We start from the raw sequence: 23,478 nt of genomic DNA on the forward strand, positions 1-23,478 counted from the left end.
TTCTTTGAAATAATGTTGTTACACACAGTAGAATATACGCACTAGTGCTTCATCTAATCTTTCAGTCATAGACTTAACGATTCTTCGAAAGCCAAGAAGATTGGCAAAAATTCTTTGTAATTTTTCAAAATCGCTGAAGATTTCAACTCACGTCACAAAAGAAGATTTCGAGTTATCCTCAGAGCATGCCTCTTAAGGTATTTTTTTTTTTTCAAATAATTAACAGTCATTATCGTACTATTACGACTCCTTTCTTGGTCAGCATTAATATTCTTTCTAGACTTATTTGGTGGCCACTCACAACAATCTCTCTTCAAGAAAGAAGGACCTGCAAACCAAATAGAATTAGATAATTCATCTACATACGCACCTCTTGATATTATATCCGCTGGGTTAGACTTTGAAGGAACATGCCGCCAAATACACGTTTTTGTCTGCTCTTGAATCAATGTTACCCGGTTGACAACAAATGTGTTCCAATTTGATGGATGCTCGCTCAGCCAATCTAGCACAATTTCGGAATCCACGCATAAATAGGTCGCGTCAATAGAAATTGGAAAATTGGATTTGGTTTTTGTCACTAGTTTCGACAGCAATTCCGCAGCCAAAATTTCAAATTTTGGTAAAGATAAAGTTTTTAGTGGTGCTACTCTGGATTTAGCACTCCACAACTGCATTGTAACGTCTTTGTCCACACATATTGAGCGAATATAAATACAACACCCGAAAGCTCTTTTTGATGCATCAGCAAATCCATGCATTTCAACTCTAGCAACTCTTTTTTCTGCCAAAACAAATCGAGGCACACTTATTTTCTTGACATCTTCTAGATTTTCGCGGAATTCTATCCATTGACTATGTAAATTCATTGGTAGGGATTCATCCCAATTAGCCTTCAATATCCACAAATCTTGCATGAAATTCTTCACCTTTACGATTAATGGGTTAATAAGCCCAAGGGGATCAAACAACTTAGATAGTTCCGACAACACTATTCTTTTTGTCACCGTTTTCGAGCTATCAAAATCTGGCCAAATGTATCGAAACGTATCTCCTACTGGAGCCCAGATGATACCAAGAGTTTTTATTATTTCCTCATCATTCATCCGAAGAGTCTTTTCTTTATCAGCTTCAGGTACGAAATTAAGAAATTTTTCACTATTTGAAAACCACTTCCTTAACTTAAATTTTGCTGAGTTCATTACTGCTGATACTTAATTATATATTTCAAAAATTTCATCTTCATCGTTTGATCCACTGATCAAATCATCTATATAAACATCAGATAACACCTTTCTCGATCCAATCGGATATTTATCGATATAATCTTCACTTAACTGTTTTAAGCATCTTATAGCTAAATAGGGGGCAGATGTTGTACCATAAGTAATGGTTCGCAAGCGATAGGCCTTTATGTTTTCGTCTGAAAAAGACCTCCACAAAATCGTTTGATAATTCGTATCATCATCAGTCACCCATGGTTGGCGATACATTTTTGTTACATCTGCCGTAATTGCATATTTGTGACATCTAAATCGCAGTATTATAGATAACAGGTCTTCTTGAACCAGTGGTCCTTTCATCATTACCTCATTTAATGACAAGCCACTGTCAGTTTTACAGCTACAATCGAACACAACTCGAAGTTTCGTACTCGTGGAGTCTGGTCGTAGTACATACTGATGCGGTGCAAAATATTTTATCTTATCCATATCAGCTTCTTCAACAATCGTCATGTGACCTAAAGAGAGGTACTCATCCATAAATACGTTGTAAGCGTCTCGTGTAGAGTGATCTCTACTCAACCTACGCTCTAGTGCTGCCGTCGTTTGGCAGCATTATAGGAACCACCCAAATCACTCACTGTTGTTTTAAATGGTATTTTCGTAATAAATCGGCCAGATGTATCTCTACGAATTGATTCATGGAAAATTTTCTCGCATTCCTCTTCTTCTTTGATTAAAAAATTTGATTTAGTTGAAATCTGTTCTATTTTCCAGAATTTTTCAACCAATTGACTCAAGTTTTCATTCTCATTATGGTTGTGATTGACCAGCATATTATTTATTTTATGACTAGGCGCTAAACATTCTTCTGCTTTGCCTGCAACTATCCACCCTAGTATGGATTTCTGTAGGGTTGGCGACCTTTCATTAAGATAAATTCGTCCAATCGACAACAAATCGAAGAAAATTTCCGCACCAATTAAAATATCTGTACGCGCTGGCTTATTGAACATTGGATCAGCCATTTGAATATTTTTTGGTCAATTTCAGTCCCCAACATCGACATACCGATTTGGTTTGGAGCTTGTTATTTTCGGTAAAACATAAAATTGCGGACTGACTTCGAACTCATTTATTCTTGATTTGATGGTAGCCACAGTCTTTGTTTTAAAGCTAGTTACAACGTCTCCAACACAGTTAGCATCTAATTTACAAGACGTTTTTTTTTAGTAACAGTTTTTGAGCAAGATTCTCACATATCAAATTTACTTGAGAGCCAGAATCTAATATGGCTCGCATTTGGTGATATTTGCCAAACTTGTCCGCTACCATTACTACTGCTGTTGCCAAAAAAACCTCGTTTTCAGTCATTACGTTCATAACTGATGACTGAGCTGTCTCCTGTGTTGACGTAGATGGCCAATTTTTGCATCTTTGTTCATTTGGCTCCAAGATATAATCTTTATGTAAAAGTTGATGATGAGATAAATTACATTTCGAGCATTTAACAGCCGAGCATTCTTTTTAAAGGTGTCCCCTTTTCAAACATGTAAAACATACCTTTATTTTCCGTGCTACGTTTAAGCGTTCTTTTAAAGAACAGTTTACAGCCTTTGAATTCACTTGATTAACTTTATGTCCCCTTGCATCAAGGTTCTCACATCGCCCCGTCAAAACCGCTGAACAGTCATTCCAAGTTGACAGCTTCCTGTAATCCACTGATTCTTCCCATTTGACCTGCGAATCTTCGTCCACTCTTTCCATCACCAAATGAATTAACATGGCATACGCTATATCTTTGTAATCACCTAATGATAGCATTGCAATCAAATGTGCATTCGCTGCATTTAATACATTTCTTAAATGAACTGCAGATGGTTTTGTTAATTTTGGGACAGCAAAGAGGGCTGTACTAGTTTGTTTTTGCCTTTTAACCTCGGCATCATGTGTGAACTTTCTAACTTTTTCAATCGATACTTTGAGACGAGCTTTCAGTTCGTTTGTGTAATTTTCTTATTTGAATTAACCTATATCATCCTTGCGTTTTTCATCAGGAAGTGAGGGTAGTTTGCCAAAAACAAGTTCATGTTACGTATAGCCAGTGTCTATGTGGGGTGAAGTATTATATGCAAAAGCATAATATGGTATCCACTTGTCCCATTCTTCTTCTTCAGTAAAATTTAAAAGATATTAATCGAGGACTCTATGATTCCTCACTATGGTAACAATAGTTTCATGATGGTTAGGAGTTGAGAGTACTTGTTTTATGTCTAGTAATTCTGTGATTTTTGTGAATAATTCATTTACAAACTCAGTTCCTCTGTCTGATTTGAGTATTTTGAATAAACCGAATTTTAATATTAGTTGTTCAACTAATGTTTTAGCTACTGTATGTGCTTCTTTATTTACCATGGGATATGCATTGATAAATCTACTTAATTCACATTGCATTGTGAGAATATATGTAAATCCATTTGAAGGTCGAAGAAGGCCTACGGTATCAATTTCTACTGTATCGAAAACGTTTGTACAAATTTGTACAACGTTTGAACAATTTCTAATTGTTCTTTTGTATGTTTTGTCTGTTTGTTGATTTGACATTTATGACATGTGCTGATATATTTATAAACCATTTGTTTCATTTTGGTCCACGTATACCGTTGTTTTAATTTTATGAATGTCTTCTTTACACCTAAGTGTCTACTGTAAGGAGTATTATGATATTCTTCTAAAAGTCTGTATCTTCTCATTGTATCAGTGATATGTTCTGGGCTTTTATAAATTAATATTTTGAGACTTTTTTTTTCTTATTTCTTTTTTTTTTTGTTCTTTTTTTTTTTTCTTATTTCTTCGTTGCGAGTATAGTCATAATAGTAATCAGCATTGGCGCGCAAAAAAATCACTCCGTAACTTTCAGTGTTTTCTAAGCGAAAAACTTAAAAAGTGATATTAAACTCATCACAAATAATTGAGACAGTGACTCTTAAATAATATTAATAAAAAAATAATAGTGCCCGATAAAATAAAATATTATTATATTTATTTATTTTTGCGAAAAAAGTAAATTTTGATTTTGTTTTCGAATTTGTTTACTTTTTTCCAAATTCACACACACTTGAAAACAGCTGATAGAGACAGCAAACAAAGCTTAAAAGCTCAAAAACAAATTTACAAAAAAGTGTTGCAAACGGGTAGAATAGCTAAACAAATTACAAATCGCAAATTTGAAAAATTGTGTAATTGTGTAATTAAATAACAAACTTATGCTAAATAAATAAAATAAATAAATACGCGAAAGGACGCCTCAAAACAAAAAAAAAAAATTTATTGTTTGATAAATTCTTAAGAAAAATTGAAATTTATATTTTATTATATTATAAATTTATATTATACTTATATTAATAATATATATTTATATTTTTTCTTTTTAAATACATACTATTTTTCTCGTGCCATTTAAAACAGAACTCTAAAGGTTTATAATTAAATAATTAAAAAGTAAAAGCTTCTTTTTCACAACAAATTACTCAGAGACAGTTGGCTGCTCAGCTAACTTCCACGATACCAACCACGATATGCCAATTAATAGATCACCGCCTTCGCATAGCGGAGGCACAAACCACTCACCCATATGCTACCCAACAGCAGATGGTAGTTCTGAGAAGCCAACCACGAACCAAACAACAATGCTAAACAACCAAACCCAAAGGCAACGCTCATACTCGGTAAGTGAAAATCTTGCAAACAATCAAGCTACCAACCGCAAAGTCCAGCAACATCTTCGAAAAATAACACAGCATCAGCGCAACATGTTAACACATTGCCAAATATATTGCAAAAGAATAGTAACATAGCAAAAAATCCTGATTCACCCAAAGTCCGCGGCATGGATAAATATATTCAAATCATAAAAAGAAAACGTAGCCCGAAACAAGAAAATGCTAACAATGCAATCTCGACAAAAACTCGAAAAATAGAAAATATTTCGACAGCGAATCGTTTTGCCGTTCTAGCCGAAGACGATAAAAATACCAGACCCGCCCCCACCCAGAAACCGCCACCCATATTTCTGCGTGAAAAAAATTCAAACGCTCTTATATACTCCCTAACACAAAGTATTGGCAAAGATTCATTCCATGTTGTGCCTCTTCGTAAAGGAAATGTCGATGAAACAAAAATCTCGATCAACGAAGAAAAACATTACAGAGCAGTTGTAAACAACTTCGAAAAAAATGGAAAAAATTTTTACACCTATCAATTAAAAAGTGCCAAAGGATTAACAGTAGTTATAAGAGGAATAGAACCAGATTTGAATACAGCAGAAATTAAAGAAGCACTTGAAGAAAAAGGATTTAAATCAAAATCTATATACAACATTAAAAACCGCGATAAAGTTTCGCACCACTTTATAAAATAGAGCTTGAACCTGAAGGAAAGAAACTCAAATCAAACGAGGCTCATCCAATTTATTCCCTACAATTCCTACTACACAGAAAAATATCAGTAGAAGAACCGCACAAGCGTAAAAACCCGGTGCAGTGTACTAATTGTCAGGAATATGGACATTCGAAGTCCTATTGCACACTTCGTAGTGTTTGTGTTGCATGTGGCGACTTTCACCGCACTAAAGATTGCACATCAAATAAGAAGGACCCAACAACAAAAAAATGCGGAAATTGTGGAGGCAACCACACCGCTAATTATAAAGGATGTGTAGTATACACTACCGAAAAACAAAGAATGTTTCCAGCATTGCGTCCCCGCTCTCAGTCAGTAATCCCACCACACCCTACTCAAATGCGATCTCAGCCAAATGCTCCATCTGACTCCAACAATACGTGTACACAAATATCATATGCAAACGCTGTTAGAGGATTCACTGGCCCAAGCAACGTCCAAAATGAAAACTCTACTAAACCATCTTCAAATATTGAAAACATGATCCAACTGTTTATGGAAAACATGACACAATTTATGAACACCATGCAAAATATGATGCAGGGAATGATTCAAAATCAAAATATCTTACTTTCAATCCTATCCAAACCATGAATGCAATCAAAATTTGCTTTTGGTATACTTGTATTGTTTTTACAATCACATCAAATTGACGTCATGCTGATCTCAGAAACCCATTTTAACGAGAAAAGCTACTTTAAGATACCTGGTTACATACTCTACGATTCGAAACACCCCAGTGGACGAGCAAGAGGCGGATCTGCTATCCTCATAAAAAACCACATTAAACACTTCCCAACTCAAACCCTTGAAGCAGAATATATGCAGGCGACAAGCATATGTCTAGAAGAATACATAAAAGGTCTGAATATAACCTCAATCTATTGTCCACCAAGGTATAAAATAACGGAACTTCAATTCGAAGAATATTTTACAAAGCTTGGACCCAAGTTCATAGCGGCCGGCGACTTCAATGCCAAACACACATTCTGGGGCTCAAGACTTATATCACCAAAGAAAAATCCCTGATGAACGTGATATCAAAACTCGACCTTAACATATCCTCCACTGGCACACCAACATACTGGCCTTCAGATCGGAAAAAAACTCCAGACGTCATTGATTTTGCGGTAACAAAGAATTTAAAAAGAGATCAAATTGCTACCGAGGCATCCTTAGAACTCTCCTCTGATCACACGCCGACTTTTATTCTGATTAGAAACACAACAATAGTCAATCCAAAATCTGATGAAAAGCTCACAAACCAGCACACAAATTGGCTAAAATTTAAAAAATATGTTAGCTCACATATTAACACCGACATTTCCCTAAAATCAAATATTGAAATTGACAAGGCAGTCCAGGACTTCACAGCTTTACTTCAACAAGCCGCTCGAATATCAACCCACTCCCAATACCCCACAAACCTATAAACTACCATACATCGAACGAAATTGCAACCCTTATACAGGAGAAACGACAAGTACGACGCCAATGGCAACAACAACGATCCCCCCGTATTAAAAAACAACTCAAGAATCTGACGAAAGCACTTCAGAGATTACTCAAAGAAAAAAATCGCATAGAATACGAAAATTTTATTTCACAGTTGTCTCCAACGCAAACAACAAACTACTCCCTTTGGAAAGCCACTAAACTCAAGAAAAAGCCCGTTATACACAGAGCACCCCTCCGACTTACAGATGGAAACTGGCTAAAAGCGATGAGGAAAAGGGTGCTGCTTTTGCAAATCACCTTAAATATGTATTTACCCCAATCTCTACTTTAACAAAACTTGACTCTCTGCCTTACTCCACACGAAACGACAATATGACAATTTGCTTCAGTAAAAAACCACTAAAAAGCGAAATCAAAAATTTAAATACCAAAAAAGCCCCAGGCTACGACCTAATTACAGCGAAAATGCTGAAAGAGATCCCACAAATCGCCAAAGACCAACAACTTTTTATTTATAACGCTATTGTAAGGACTGCATATTTTCCAAACGACTGGAAGCTATCCAAAATCATGATGATACCCAAGCCCGGAAAGGACCCCGCTCAAGTCAATTCTACCTCCAATTCTCTCAAAATTATTTGAAAAACTTTTTATAAAACAACTAATGCCATACATAAATAAGAAAAGAATAATACCTAACCACCAAATTGGATTTAGAGAAAAACACAACACAATAGAACAAGTACACCGCATAGTACGAGTAATTAAGGAAACGTTTGAGAAGAGGCAGTATTGTTTTGGAAACTTGAGAAACATTTACCATACAATATATCCTCAGTTATCAAAAACTACCTCTCAAATAGAAGATTTGTTATAAAACAAAATTCTTTTGTCTCCAATGCCTTCCCCATCATGGCAGGTGTACCCCAAGGTAGTGTTCTGGGCCCCTTGCTGTACCTGATTTTCACAGCAGACATGCCAACCAGTGACTGTACAACAACATCAACATTTGCGGATGACACTGCCATTCTCAGCCATAGTGACGACCCATTCACAGCCACAAAATCAGTTCAAGACCACCTCAACAAACTGCAAAAATGGCTCGATCTCTGGAGAATAAAAGTTAACGAATCGAAAAGTGTACACATAACCTTCACTCTACGACGAGATACCTGCCCTGCCCTTCGTATTAATGGAAAAGTAATACCACAATGCAATGACACCAAATACTTAGGAATGCACCTCGACCGAAGGGTTACGTGGAAAAAGCATATAGAAACCAAAGTAACTCAAATTAAACTCAAACAACAAGAACTAAACTGGCTGATAAATAAAAATTCTAAACTTAATCTCACCTATAAAGTGCAACTTTACAACACAATGATGAAACCCATATGGACCTACGGAATTGAACTCTGGAGCTCTGCTTCTCCATCAAACATTGAAAAACTTCAAAGAACTCAATCAAAAATCCTCCGCAAATAGTCGGTGCCCCCTGGTATATAAAAAACGCAAATATTCATAGAGATCTTCGAATTGACACAGTCACAGATGTAATTACCAGCAACACACAAAAGTACAAAATCAAACTCAGGAACCATCAAAATCCACTTGCAAGCAACCTTACCCAAAGCGCTGGTACACAGCGACTCAAAAAAAACTACATAAACCCGGCTATTCAAGAATAACGCCCGACATGGTAACGAAATTGGACGAAGCTTTGGCTAAGGACAATTAATTATCTACTTTTCTTTTCTCAAATATTTTAATACAGCAATTAGCAGCGAAAATTTATTGTTAGTTCTAAGTTGATTTTTAGAAGATTCAATAAAAATCAAAATAAAATTCAAAAAAAAAAAAAGTTTCTTAGTTGCAACGTATTTATAATATTCTTAAATTCTTTTTTTGTCATGGCATCAAATATTGTATCTTCTTGTGCTAGCGCTAATTCATATATTTTTAAATTTCCTATTTTGGATATGAATCATAAAAAACCACATTAAACACTTCCCAACTCAAACCCTTGAAGCAGAATATATGCAGGCGACAAGCATATGTCTAGAAGAATACATAAAAGGTCTGACTATAACCTCAATCTATTGTCCACTAAGGTATAAAATAACGGAACTTCAATTCGAAGAATATTTTACAAAGCTTGGACCCAAGTTCATAGCGGCCGGCGACTTCAATGCCAAACACACATTCTGGGGCTCAAGACTTATATCACCAAAAGGAAAATCCCTGATGAACGTGATATCAAAACTCGACCTTAACATATCCTCCACTGGCACACCAACATACTGGCCTTCAGATCGGAAAAAAACTCCAGACGTCATTGATTTTGCGGTAACAAAGAATTTAAAAAGAGATCAAATTGCTACCGAGGAATCCTTAGAACTCTCCTCTGATCACACGTCGACTTTTATTCTGATTAGATACACAACAATAGTCAATCCAAAATCTGAAGAAAAGCTCACAAACCAGCACACAAATTGGTTAAAATTTAAAAAATATGTTAGCTCACATATTAACACCGACATTTCCCTAAAATCAAATATTCAAATTGACAAGGCAGTCCAGGACTTCACAGCTTTACTTCAACAAGCCGCTCGAATATCAACCCCACTCCCAATACCCCACAAACCTATAAACTACCATACATCGAACGAAATTACAACTCTTATACAGGAGAAACGACAAGTACGACGTCAATGGCAACAACAACGATCCCCCCCGTATTAAAAAACTACTCAAGAATCTGACGAAAGCACTTCAGAGATTACTCAAAGAAAAAAATCGCATAGAATACGAAAATTTTATTTCACAGTTGTCTCCAACGCAAACAACAAACTACTCCCTTTGGAAAGCCACTAAACTCAAGAAAAAGCCCGTTATATACAGAGCACCCCTCCGACTTACTAAAAGTCGGTGAGGAAAAGGGTGCTGCTTTTGCAAATCACCTTAAATATGTATTTACCCCAAACTCTACTTTAACAAAACTTGACTCTCTGCCTTACTCCACACGAAACGACAATATGACAATTTGCTTCAGTAAAAAACCACTAAAAAGCGAAATCAAAAATTTAAATACCAAAAAAGCCCCAGGCTACGACCTAATTACAGCGAAAATGCTGAAAGAGATCCCACAAATCGCCAAAGACCAACTACTTTTTATTTACAACGCTATTTTAAGGACTGCATATTTTCCAAACGACTGGAAGCTATCCAAAATCATGATGATATCCAAGCCCGGAAAGGACCCCGCTCAAGTCACCTCATATAGACCCATAAGTCTGCTTCCAATTCTCTCAAAATTATTTGAAACTTTTTATAAAACAACTAATGCCATATATAAATAAGAAAAGAATAATACCTAACCACCAATTTGGATTTAGAGAAAAACACAACACAATAGAACAAGTACACCACATAGTACGAGTAATTAAGGAAACGTTTGAGAAGAGGCAGTATTGTTCAGGCGTCTTTCTAGACATAACCCAAGCCTTTGACAAAGTTTGGCACGAAGGATTGTTCTGGAAACTTGAGAAACATTTACCATACAATATATCCTCAGTTATCAAAAACTACCTCTCAAATAGAAGATTTGTTATAAAACAAAATTCTTTTGTCTCCAATGCCTTCCCCATTATGGCAGGTGTACCCCAAGGTAGTGTTCTGGGCCCCTTGCTGTACCTGATTTTCACAGCAGACATGCCAACCAGTGACTGTACAACAACATCAACATTTGCGGATGACACTGCCATTCTCAGCCATAGTGACGACCCATTTACAGCCACAAAATCAGTTCAAGACCACCTCAACAAACTGCAAAAATGGCTCGATCTGTGGAGAATAAAAGTTAACGAATCGAAAAGTGTACACATAACCTTCACTCTACGACGAGATACCTGCCCTGCCCTTCGTATTAATGGAAAAGTAATACCACAATGCAATGACACAAAATACTTAGGAATGCACCTCGACCGAAGGCTTAAGTGGAAAAAGCATATAGAAACCAAAGTAAACCAAATTAAACTCAAACAACAAGAACTAAACTGGCTGATAAACAAAAATTCTAAACTTAATCTCACCTATAAAGTGTAACTTTACAATACAATGATAAAACCCATATGGACCTACGGAATTGAACTCCGGAGCTCTGCTTCTCCATCAAACATTGAAAAACTTCAAAGAACTCAATCAAAAATCCTCCGGCAAATAGTCGGTGCCCTCTGGTATTTAAAAAACGCAAATATTCATAGAGATCTTCGAATTGACACAGTGACAGATGTAATTACCAGCAACACACAAAAGTACAAAATCAAACTCAGGAACCATCAAAATCCACTTGCAAGCAACCTTACCCAAAGCGCTGGTACACAGCGACTCTAAAGAAACTATATAAACGAAACGAAATTGGACGAAGCTTTGGCTAAGGACAATTAATTATCTATTTTTCTTTTTTCAAATATTTTAATACAGCAATTAGCAGCGAAAATTTATTTTTAGTTCTAAGTTGATTTTTAGAAGATTCAATAAAAATCAAAATAAAATTCAAAAAAAAAAAAAAAGTTTCTTAGTTGCAACGTATTTATAATATTCTTAAATTCTTTTTTTGTCATGGCATCAAATATTGTATCTTCTTGTGCTAGCGCTAATTCATATATTTTTAAATTTCCTATTTTGGATATGAGTTTCTCCATGATCGAAATCGGCTTCGTAGGTACCTCGCTCATTTCCACTTTTGCTACATTTTTCACAATGCGTAATTTTTCTTTATTATTTTTATTTATATTAAACTGCAGTTTCATTGTATGTCTGATATCACTAATGGATGTACAGTCCCAGCAATAGAGTTGATCAGGCTCATTGGAACGTGTGTTTCCTATAGGATTATCATTCCTTTTCATCGCGCGTTTTGTGTTACTCCTTGTTGTAACATATACTCGAGTATCGTCTCTTGTTTCTAATTGTCTCATTAATTCTTCCTCATTAGCCGGGCTTAATTTCTTTGATACTTTTTCGTCATTGTTGAGCGGTATAAGAGCTTTTAAAGTGTTGGTATCTATCTTGATTCTAGATAGTGCATCTGCATTTGTGTTTATTTTTCCTTTTTTGTATATAATTTCGAAATCATAGTCTGATAAATCGATCCGAATCCTTGTCATTTTTGAAGAAGGATTCTTGTGGACAAATAATGAAATCAAGGGTCTGTGATCAGTAACAACGTAAAAATGCTTGCCATACACGTATGGTCTGAAATAATTTATTGCCCAATGTATTGCAAGTAGTTCCTTTTTAATGACCGGTTTATTTAGGTCATGTTTTTGTAAGGCTTTGCTTGCGTAGCAAATTGGCAAATCTAAACCAATATCAGTGTTCCATATTAATTTTTGATTCTTCTTTAACAACATATTCAGGGGTTTTGCTATCGACGCAAAATCTTTGATAAAACGTCTGTAATAATTGCAAAAAGCAATATATCTCCTAACCTTATCTACATTTGTAGGTTTAAGATAATTTTTAATGACTTTGTATTTGGCTGGATCTGTTTTAACGCCATGTTCAGTGATTAAATGTCCTAAATATGTAACTTCGTGTTTTAGAACGTTAGGAATAGGAATAGGAAATAACAGGGTACTAGCTCCCATTTGAGCAGAGCACTGCGACCATGATTGATCTTTTGTGCTACAACAGACCCTAACTGAACAAAAGACATTCCGACTTTCGAATGAAGATCAAAATGTCGGTTGTTGAGGACTTCCTAATGTCGGAAGGTGAAAGCAATTCCCGACCCAGTGATTTCCTCCTGGCCCAGATCAAAGCTGGGCAGTCACATAGAATGTGGCTGGTTGTCTCCTCTGCCTCTAAGCAGAGTCTACAATCTATCTCTTCAGATAGGCCCATTTTGTTGAGATGGTAACGTAGCCCATGGTGACCCGTTAGATATCCCACTAGCAACCTCAACTCTGTTCTGCTGAAGGAGGATATCTTATTGTAACTATAAGGGAGAACCAGCTCTTTAGCCTGACGGATACCTCGACTGTCGCGCCAGTAGCGACTTCTCTCGGTTGAGATCCAATCAGTGATTAGAGACCTAGTTGTAGGCCAACTTAATCCACAGAAAGGTTCTGGGTCACAGATTAGAGTGGCGGATCCTGCCCGTGCAAGACTATCGGCAGACTCATTTCCATGAATTCCTGTGTGACCAGGCACCCAGCACAGTGTCACTTTATTATTGCTTGCCAGCTGCTGCAGTGTGTCATAGCAGTCTGCTAGAAGCTTTGAGAAAAACTTCCAGGAGCATAACGCTTTGATTGCTGCTTGACTATCTGAATAAATACAGATTCGGGCGCCTTTCAACCCTTTGTTAATGTTGATACGAGCGCAGACCTCGATGGCGTGAACCTCTGCTTGGAAGACAGTGGGCCATATACCCAGCGCGAGCGAGATTCTGGTGTTAGGACCAAATATTCCAGCACCAACTCCTTCTTTGGTTTTTGAGCCATCAGTATACCACGAAATCACTTCTGGTTCAAATCCAGGAGTGCCATTTACCCAGTCCAATCGATCGGGTATGAGGACTTCGAACTTCCTACCGAAGCGAAGTTCCATGTTCATGCGATCTGTCCTATCGCAGATCTCCTTGCCTGGAACTAGTCTGCAGATAGAGTTTTGACTGACGAGACTTCCGTGCATGTCGATGACAGGGTGTAGCCTAGCTGCACTCATAGCTGCTGTCTTTTTAATAAAGAGATGCAGAGGGGTGAGACCCACTATGGACTCCAGTGCTGATGTGGAACATGTTCTAATAGATCCCGTCATAGCGATACATACGAGTCTTTGCAGTTTATTGCATTTGACTATTGCAGCATTTTGTTGCGCCTTATTCCACCAAACAAGAGCTGCGTAGGATACAATGGGTCTGACCATTGTGCGGTATAACCATGATATAATTCTAGGACTTATGCCCCAGGTTCTACCATATGCGGTCCTACATGTCCACATGACCCGGGTGGCTTTGCCAATTATATTATTCAGGTGAGTGTTCCAGTTAAGACGCTTAGCTAGGGTGACCCCTAAATATTTGACTTCATCGGAGCATTCAATAGCCGTATCCTTAATAGATAGGGACCCAATGTTTACTTTGTACCTTCTAGAAAATGGTACAATTACCGCTTTTTTTGGGTTAATACTTAGGCCTTCTTTGATACACCAGTTCGAGACTTTGTGTAATGCCGCCTGCATTACGTCTGTAACTGTGGTGTCAAATTTACCTGTTACAATGATTGCCAGGTCATCTGCATAACCTATGGCATGATACCCAGATTGCTCCAGTTTAACTAGTAAGTCATCGACTACCAGCGTCCATAACAATGGTGAGAGAACCCCACACCACCCCACCCCACCCTTAGAACGTTACATTTTTCAGGATTTAATTTTAAATTATAATCACTTAGTCTCTAAAAACTTTTTCTAAATTGATATTGTGGTGTTTTAGGCTGTTGCCGAAAACAATAATATCATCGACATATAAAAATGCTTCATTTTCAAGGCCTGTTAACGCTAGCGTTAGCATGCGTAGAAAACTATTTGAACTTATTTTAAGACCAAAAAGTAGTCTCTTAAATTCGTAATGACCATTAATGGTTGAAAATGCAGTTTTTTGCCTTGATGCTTCATCTATTGGAATTTGAGTTAAAGTTAAAAAGTATCTTGCTTTCCAAGCAAATCGAGTATGTCTTCTAGACGTTTGAGAGTGAATTTGTCATTTACTATTTTGTTGTTAAGTTTCCTATAATCAATTACGAGTCTCCACTTCTTTTCGTCATCCAACGATTTCTTTGGTACCAGTAAAATCGGTGAATTGTAGGGACTTTTGGAAGGTTGTATGATATCATCGTCAAGTAGTTTTTAAACTTGCGATTTGATAACATCATTGTGACTTTGAGGTAATCTGTAATTTTTTATGTATGTTGGAACATCGTCTGCAGTAGAAATATGTTCTGTGTAGAAATTGTTGCAGGATATCTGTTTTCCTTCCATTAAAAATATGTGTTGGTATTTAGTTACCAATGATACCCCTGTCAAATAAAAGGCTTGAGTATTCGTTTGATACTGATTTTATTTTGAAAATTATTCTCTATTTATACAAAATTGTCTTAACATAACTTAACTACATTTACAAATAAGGGTTGAAATAAATTGTTGCCTGTTATCATTTATTTTAGTGGACTGTATAATTTTAGTTGCATTTTATTGCTGTCGCAAAGGTTCATAACAATAAAATTCTGGCACGTAGGATTTTTATTATTTTACAATTATATTTTTATTATCGATACGGTGCCATGTATTTTAAAATGTGTTTAATATTCTTCAATATCTTTAGTTTTGGGATTTTTTTAATACCCGTGCTTTTTCCTTCTTATTTAATTCTAAGAATTTAAACGATAACAGACATAAATAAATAACTATAAATTTAGGCACATCCTGCCAGCGTTTGAAAAAAGATACAATTTTAATTTTAATAGTTTTAGGATTGTATGTCCTAAAATAACATGTTCATTATTGAACATTCTGCCAGAACTTTTAAATGCAGTCATGTAAAGATCGAATTAAATAAAATATAATTTTAACAGATAATATAAAATAATAAGATTATATAATTAACATTATGGTATATAAATTAAAACAATGTTCATTCTTGAACATACTGCCATCTCATTTAAAACGCAGAGTCGTGGATTCTGCAAAATAATTATTTCAATATATAATAAAATATAATCTGACATAGTTACAAAAGGTTGAATTAAATATAATAATAATATAATAGGATTGTATTAACATTATGCATGAAAGTATATTTTTAAATTTCGTACAATTTTTCATAACTTATAATCTATGTTCACTCCTGAACATTCTGCCGGCGGGTAGAAATTGCAATAGCTAGTAGTTGTCTTCTTCTTATTGTTGCTCGAACTAGGTAGATTATTATTGCTATTATCACTATTGAAGTTAACCCAAGTGCTGCGTGCCCAGATACGTGATGAAAATGCAAATCTTTTAGCTTCACTGCGTTACTCTTTATATCGTTTAGTTGCTTATTTATTTGATTAATTTCTTCTTTGTTATTTATTTTCCAATGGTGCCAGGGTTTTATATTACTATTATTTATTATAATTGCATCTTTAGTAACTGGCTTGATTACTTCTACTATCGTGGAGCTTTGCATATTACTAGAGGATGTTAATGTTGTTTCTCTTATACGTGCCATACATCCTTCTGTTAGTGATAGAATGCCTTGACCTGATAGAGTTATTATTTCTTCCATTGAATTTGAGCATCTAATGTGGGCAGTTTCTTGTCTAAAAGTTTTGAATATCCAACTATTCTGTCGGTATAATTTGACCCAAATGGAAGAATTATTTACTTCTTCGTAGTGACAATTATCTTGATTAGTTGGTTTTAGTGGTGATATTTCACAAGAATTATCGTTTGCATCCTTCCACGGAAAATTACCTTCACAAGTAAATTGTTGTTCTTCTATCTTGTTGCATTGACTCCATGTCAGAGGATCCATCAATTGATATGCATTTATTTCGAGATTATATAGTAAAAATGATGACATAACTTTCGGAATTATATATTTTACACCTTGATTGATTGATATAGGTATTATTTTATATATAGTAGATGATTGCTTGCTGAACAGTGGAATTTTTGCGTTAATTACTAATTTGTTTCCAATAAATAGCCCTTTTGCTTTTAATAACTTGTATATGGATTCTAACTCCGTTCCAGTTTTTTTACCAGGTAGCATTTGATTTTCGGGAATTATATCTCTTATTTTTATTATTTCGCGATGTAACTGTGATGGTTTTATAAGTGCTGGATTTAATTTTCCATGGTTAACGTCCATTAAGAGTTCCATTACTTCAGATTGAATTTGAGAACATTCTTCTATCATATCTGATAACTGTCTTGCTACCATAAAAAAATTTATTGATTCCTTATAAACAAGATAAGTTTCATTCAAAGCAGTGTTTATGGATTCAACTCTTTCATGAATTTCATTGTATTGTTGCTGAATTTCTTCAGATGTGCGTTTTAATATATTTACTGTTGTTTCTACTACCGACGTTTGTCTTTCAGTCATCTTTTTTAAATTATGTTGATTTTCTAGAAGATTATTCATATCTTCTTCTAAAGCTTTTCGGTCATCTTCATCCATCATTCCAAATAGGAGGTGATAAAATGAACCAATGAATGCCAACGGCGCTCTTTTTCTCCTTTCTCGTACAGACCATATAAATAACTTATTACCATCGTTTATATCTGATAATTTTCTCAGCATTGTATTTAATATATTCTTACATTGGTCAGCAAAATTTAGTAATTTGGGACATATATTATTAGCTTTGCTAAGAATATCCTCTGCGTTTTTAGCCATATCAAAGTATGGTTGCATATCATAATATATTATTAGATTCCAAGCTGATGTTTCTGAAGTGACTTCTCCAATCATGTCCAAATATAACGTTGTTTTATTATTTAGTTCATGTACTGACGCAACTGATGATTTTACCACTGCTTTTACTGTTGGTAAAACACATAACATTAAAAAATACAAGGTGGCCCATGCTAGCTTTGTGGTTCTTAATTTTACGTTTGATTTTATGTTTAAGTTGCAATAAGCTTCGTCTGTTTTCTCCTGGTTCTTATCATAGATTGTGTCAGAATCCATCAAGGAGCAAAGTTTGTGAATTGGTCTTTTTAATTTTCCATTTTTAGTTTTAAGCTCTACTACTCGTACTTTTCCATCCTTACCTTTAAATACTTCTGTAATTTTTCCTAATAGCCATCTAGTAGGCGCGGTATTTTCGTCTTTAATAATTACTACTTGCCCCTCTGCTAAGTTCGGTTTTTCTCTAAACCATTTGTTTCGTTTTTGTAGAGACGTGACATATTCATTTTTCCATTTTTTCCAAAAATCTGTTTTAATTTTTTGTACAAGTTTCCAACGGTCTATTAAACTTATATTATTTTTGACTTCAGTTTCTGGTTCGTCTAATATTGGACGACCTATTAAGAAATGTCCAGGTGTAAGAACATCAATACTGTCTATATCGCTACTTGTATAACAAAGTGGTCGTGAATTGAGTACTGCTTCAATTTGATTCAGAAGTGTAGTCATCTCTTCAAATGTTAGTTTTGTTTCACCTATTACGCGCTTCAAATGATATTTTACGGATTTTACAGCAGCTTCCCATATACCGCCAAAATGCGGACTTGCCGGAGGAATAAAATGCCATTCAATTTTTTCTGCTGCAAGAATTGGTACCATCGATGTATTATTTTTGATCGCATTTCCAAACTCTTTATCTAATTTTTTTAATGCGCCAATAAAATTAGTGCCATTATCTGAATATAAATGTGCACTCTTCCCACGCCTTGAAAAGAACCTTTTTAATGCAGCTATAAATGCTTCTGATGATAAGTCGCTTACTGCCTCTAAATGAATTGCTTTTGTGCACATGCATACAAATACTGCGATGTAACCTTTGAATGATTTTTGACCGCGACCTTTAGAATACCTCATGTATATGGGTCCTGCGTAATCAATACCTGTGTGTTCGAATGGATGGGATATATTTATTCTGTAACTAGGTATATATCCCATTATTTGTTTAGCAAAATTTTGATTGAATCGAATGCATCTTATACACTTGTGGCATATCTTTTTTATAGTTTTCCTCATTCCTAATATCCAAAATCGTCGTTTTATATGTGTTTCCATCGATGATTGCCCACCATGTAGTGTTGATTGATGTGCTTGATATATTACTAATTCTGAATATCGATCTTTAGCTAGAATCACTGGATGCATTTGATTATATGTAATGTTCGCGTTTTGTAGTCTTCCTCCTACTCTTAATATTCCATTTTTATCTATAAATGGTCGTAATTGAATTAGTTTGCTATTCATTATTATTTCCTTCCCTTGTTTAATGCTTGATATTTCTGAAGAAAAATGTGTAAGTTGGTGCTGACGAATTATTTTATTTCTTGCTTCATCTAGTTCTTCCTTTGATAAATGATTTGAATTTTTTGATTTATTTTTCAAACAGTTAATAAATCGTAAAACATATGCCATGGTTCTTTCTAGTTTTGATAATTTTGATATTTTTTCTATCAAATCGCTCAAAAAATTATTATCTGAAATTAAAGTCGTGATAACTGTTGACATTCCATTTAATTTTTCATCATTTGGCCATTCTTCCTTTGGTTTTACTAACCATGCAGGCCCATGCCACCATAGCATGTAATCTTTCAATTTGTTTGCACAGATGCCTCTAGATGCTATATCAGCTGGATTATCTTTTGATCTTATATGACGCCATTCAGTTTCTGGAATTAAATTTTTAATTTCTGTTGCACGAGTTCTTACAAACTTCTCTTTGTTTTTTGGTTCTTTTAGCCACCATAACGTGATTGCAGAATCGCTCCAACAATAAGTTTTTGGATTTGTATTTAAAATTTTAATTATTTTACTCATTAGTTTTGCTAATAAGTGAGCTCCACATAGTTCTAGCTTGGGAATAGTCTTCTTGTTTTTTATTGGTGCTACTTTGCTCTTTGCAGTCAATAGGTTTATATGTAAACCGATTTTGATGTATATTACCGCTGCATAAGCGGCTTCAGATGCATCCGAGAATCCATGTAACTCCCAATTATCTGAACTCGAGACTCCCATCCATCTTGGAATTCGAATTTGCTCCACTGTTTGCATATTTTTATTATATTCTTTGAATTCATTATGAATTTGCTCATTTAAGTTTTCATCCCAATCATATTTTAATTGCCAAAGTTTTTGAATAAATAATTTTGCGATAATTGTTATTGGTGTTAACCAACCTAATGGGTCAAAAATTTTTGCGTATATTGACAATACCATTCTTTTAGTTATTTTCTCATTTGATAATATATTTATTGTGAATTGGAATTCATCCTTTTTTGGATTCCATTTCAATCCTAGTGTTTTTATTGAATTATCTTCCTCTATGCACAGTATTTTATTTTCGGCGTCAATGGGAAGATTTTTCAAGATTGATTGATTATTGGACATCCATTTCCGCAATTTAAATCCAGCGCTGCTTAAACATTTGAAAATTGTATTGATTTTATTTCTACAATCTAATTTTGTATCAGCGCCAGTCAATAAGTCATCCATATAAAAATCATCTTTAATTGTATTTTTAATAAGAATGTCTCCATTATAGTCTTCAGCAATTTGTTGTAATGTGCGAACTGCTAAAAATGGGGCCGAAGCAGTTCCATAAGTAACTGTGGTTAATTTAAATTCCGCAATTCTGTCTGTTGGATTTTCTCTCCAAAGTATACGTTGATAATCTTGATGCTCTTCTGCAATTTTTATTTGTCTATACATTTTTTCCACATCTGCTGTCACCACGAATTTCCATAACCTCCATTTTATTATTATGTCAAATATGTCTTTTTGTAATCGCGGTCCGGTCATCATGATATTATTAAGACTATTTCCATTTGTTGTTTTAGCGGACGCATCAAAAACTACACGTAGTTTCGTTGTTGAACTTGCTTCTCTGATTACAGCCTGATGAGGCATATAGTACAACCCTTCATTTTCATTTTCTGCTTTGACCATATGACCTAAACGTTCGTATTCTCGCATAAACTCTATGTATTCTGACTTAATTTCTTTCTTCATTTTCTTCTCTAGGTTGATTAGTCTTGCTACTGCTTGTTTTCTAGAATTCCCTAAAGACACTTCTTCTTTAAATGGGATTTGCACCATGTATCTACCGTCTGTATCTCTTGTTGTAGTTGTTTTATATAGTTCTTGACATTTTTCATCTTCTTGTAAGTTTGTGTTGTTTTCATCGTCTATTTCCCAAAATCGCTCTAAATTTAAAGCTGATATTGCTTGATTTTTTATTGTATTTGTTGGTAATTGACCAGATATTATCCACCCAAATATAGTTTCTTGTCCGACTACATCGTTATATTTTTTAATACCTTCTTTTATTATTTTTGGATAAAGATCGCTTCCTATTATTAAATCAATACGATCGCTTTTATTAAATTCAGGATCCGCCAACTTATAAGTATCCCAAACAGCGTCTTCAACTTCTATTGGTTCTTCTGGCAATAATTTTATTAGATGGGATATCACCAAAAATTCTCCTTTAACTTTATTTTTATTATTGAATCTCGATGATATTTCCATAAATACTTTTGAATTCGATGTAGCCATGTTTACATTAGATAGTCCTGATAGTTTGGTTTTATATCTAATTTTCTTTAACAATAATGAATGAGCTATTTTTTCTGATACCATAGATACTTGTGAGCCTTGATCAATCAAAGCTCTCAATTCATGATTATCTCCATTTGAAGATTTCGTGCTGATTAATACAGTTGGGAGTAGAGTTATTTTCTTCTTGTCTTTTTTTATTATTGTGGAGCAGGTTTTCTCGTCTTTATTAATTTTCGTGTTGACTCTAACATTTTTTTGATTGTAATCCATGTGTAAAAGAGAATTATGAGCTTTATTACATTTTTTGCATCTGAACATAGAGTAGCATTTACTGCGATTATTATGACTTAAACATGTTTCACATAGTTGTTTATTACGTACTATCGTTGTTCGCTGACTAACTGACATGTCCAAGAATTTGCTGCAATTATACATTCGATGTCCTATTTGATTACAACATTGGCATCGAATGGAAGTGTTTTGAGTTTTTGAAACGTATGTTGGAATAATTGAATCTATTCTTGTGGCTTTCAACCTATTTTGAGCTTCAAGAGTTTGGAATTGTTGTTCTAAAAATTCAAATACATCTTTTAACATCTGTATCTGCCTTGGTTTTTTAACGTGCTGTTCGTATAATTGTATACCTTCTTTATCTAATTTTCTCAAAATAATATGCGCAAATAATTTGTCACAATTAGATTCAATATCATTATCTGAGTTAAATTCAATCATCTGAATGCATTGTTTAGCTGTATCATGTGAAGTTTTTAAGCTTGTAACTGATGATAAGTTAATTGTTTTCATATCAAGTAACTTATCTAACTGTTGTGAGAAATTCAACCGTTTGTTCTCATATCTTGTTTTCAGTGTATACCAAGCAGTATCGTAATTTGCTGATGACCCATTTAATAGGTGGCTTATTGCCATACGTGCTTCTCCTTTTACATGGGATCTTAAGTAGTCTAATTTCATTGAAGATGATAACATATGATTATAGTGTACTAAATCTGTGAATAGATCTACAAAATTTTGCCATTCTTCAAATTTACCGTAGAAATCAGGTAATCTTGTAGGAGGTGTTTCAATTTGTCTTTGCACAGTGGGTTGAATTATTTGCTTATTGGATTCATCAGTAGCTTTAATATTTAATATTATTTCAATTTCGCTTTTAAGTGTTTTTAGTTTATATATTTTTTGTAAATGAATAGTTTGCTCGTCATTTAATTTTTCTAATATAAGCTATAGATCTTCGTAGTATTTTTCTATTGTTTGTATTAATAAATTTCGTGCATAAGTATCAGGAGTATTATGTAACATACGATGAACCGTTCCTTCTAATTTTTTGATTAAATGTACCGACATCTCCCAATTTTCGTCAGTTTTTTTTATTATAATTTCTGATTTGTTTGTTACTAATATTTCTTCTGCATCTTCTGATTTGTCTTTCTTTTTGGTCTCTGTTACTAATATTTTTTCTACATCTTCTGATTTGTGTTCTTCACTTTCCATATTTAATAAATTTTTTACTCCAATATATTTTTCTCTCGTTTGGTTATATAATGCGTCATTAAAATATGGTATATCTTCTATTCCAAACTTATTTAATTTCTTATCGTTCTCAGAAAAATTTTTCCAATCTTCTTCTAATACTTCTAAAGCTTCAGTTTTACGATTCCTAGTTTTTATTTCTTTAGCTTGTTGTATGAACTTTTCTAACTTTTCTATTAGCTTATATTGAGCTGTTAGTAAGTCTGTTTGAATTGCTGTTATTTCAAAAATAACAGCAAGTCCCATTTCAAAAATAAATATTATAATTTTTAGAAATATTTTTTATTTATCTTTATTATTTTTAAGTTTTTTTATTTTTTCTTGAATTAATAACCTGTCTTCTTTATTTGTTTGAAGATGTAATTGCTGATACAGAAGTGCGAACTTTTTTCTCCTTTGGAATTCCTTCCCTGCCCGTTTTCTTTTCTTCTTAGCTGGAGGTTTTGGACTTGGTAGTCTTATTGGTTTTTGCCTCTTTCTATACTCCTCTAT

The 23,478-nt window shown here is 34.4% G+C and overlaps 1 protein-coding gene across 1 annotated transcript; it reads right to left on the reverse strand.

Annotated features, from left to right (window-relative positions):
• Positions 1–1,813: 1,813 nt before the first annotated feature.
• On the reverse strand, positions 1,814–2,251 carry LOC119666166. The gene has a single exon (XM_038075449.1). The coding sequence runs from the start codon at positions 2,249–2,251 to the stop codon at positions 1,814–1,816; it is 438 nt and encodes a 145-aa protein (XP_037931377.1).
• Positions 2,252–23,478: the final 21,227 nt, after the last annotated feature.

This window comes from Teleopsis dalmanni, chromosome 1 (genome assembly GCF_002237135.1).
Source record: "Teleopsis dalmanni isolate 2A chromosome 1, ASM223713v2, whole genome shotgun sequence".
In the NCBI taxonomy this organism is placed as follows: domain Eukaryota; kingdom Metazoa; phylum Arthropoda; class Insecta; order Diptera; family Diopsidae; genus Teleopsis; species Teleopsis dalmanni.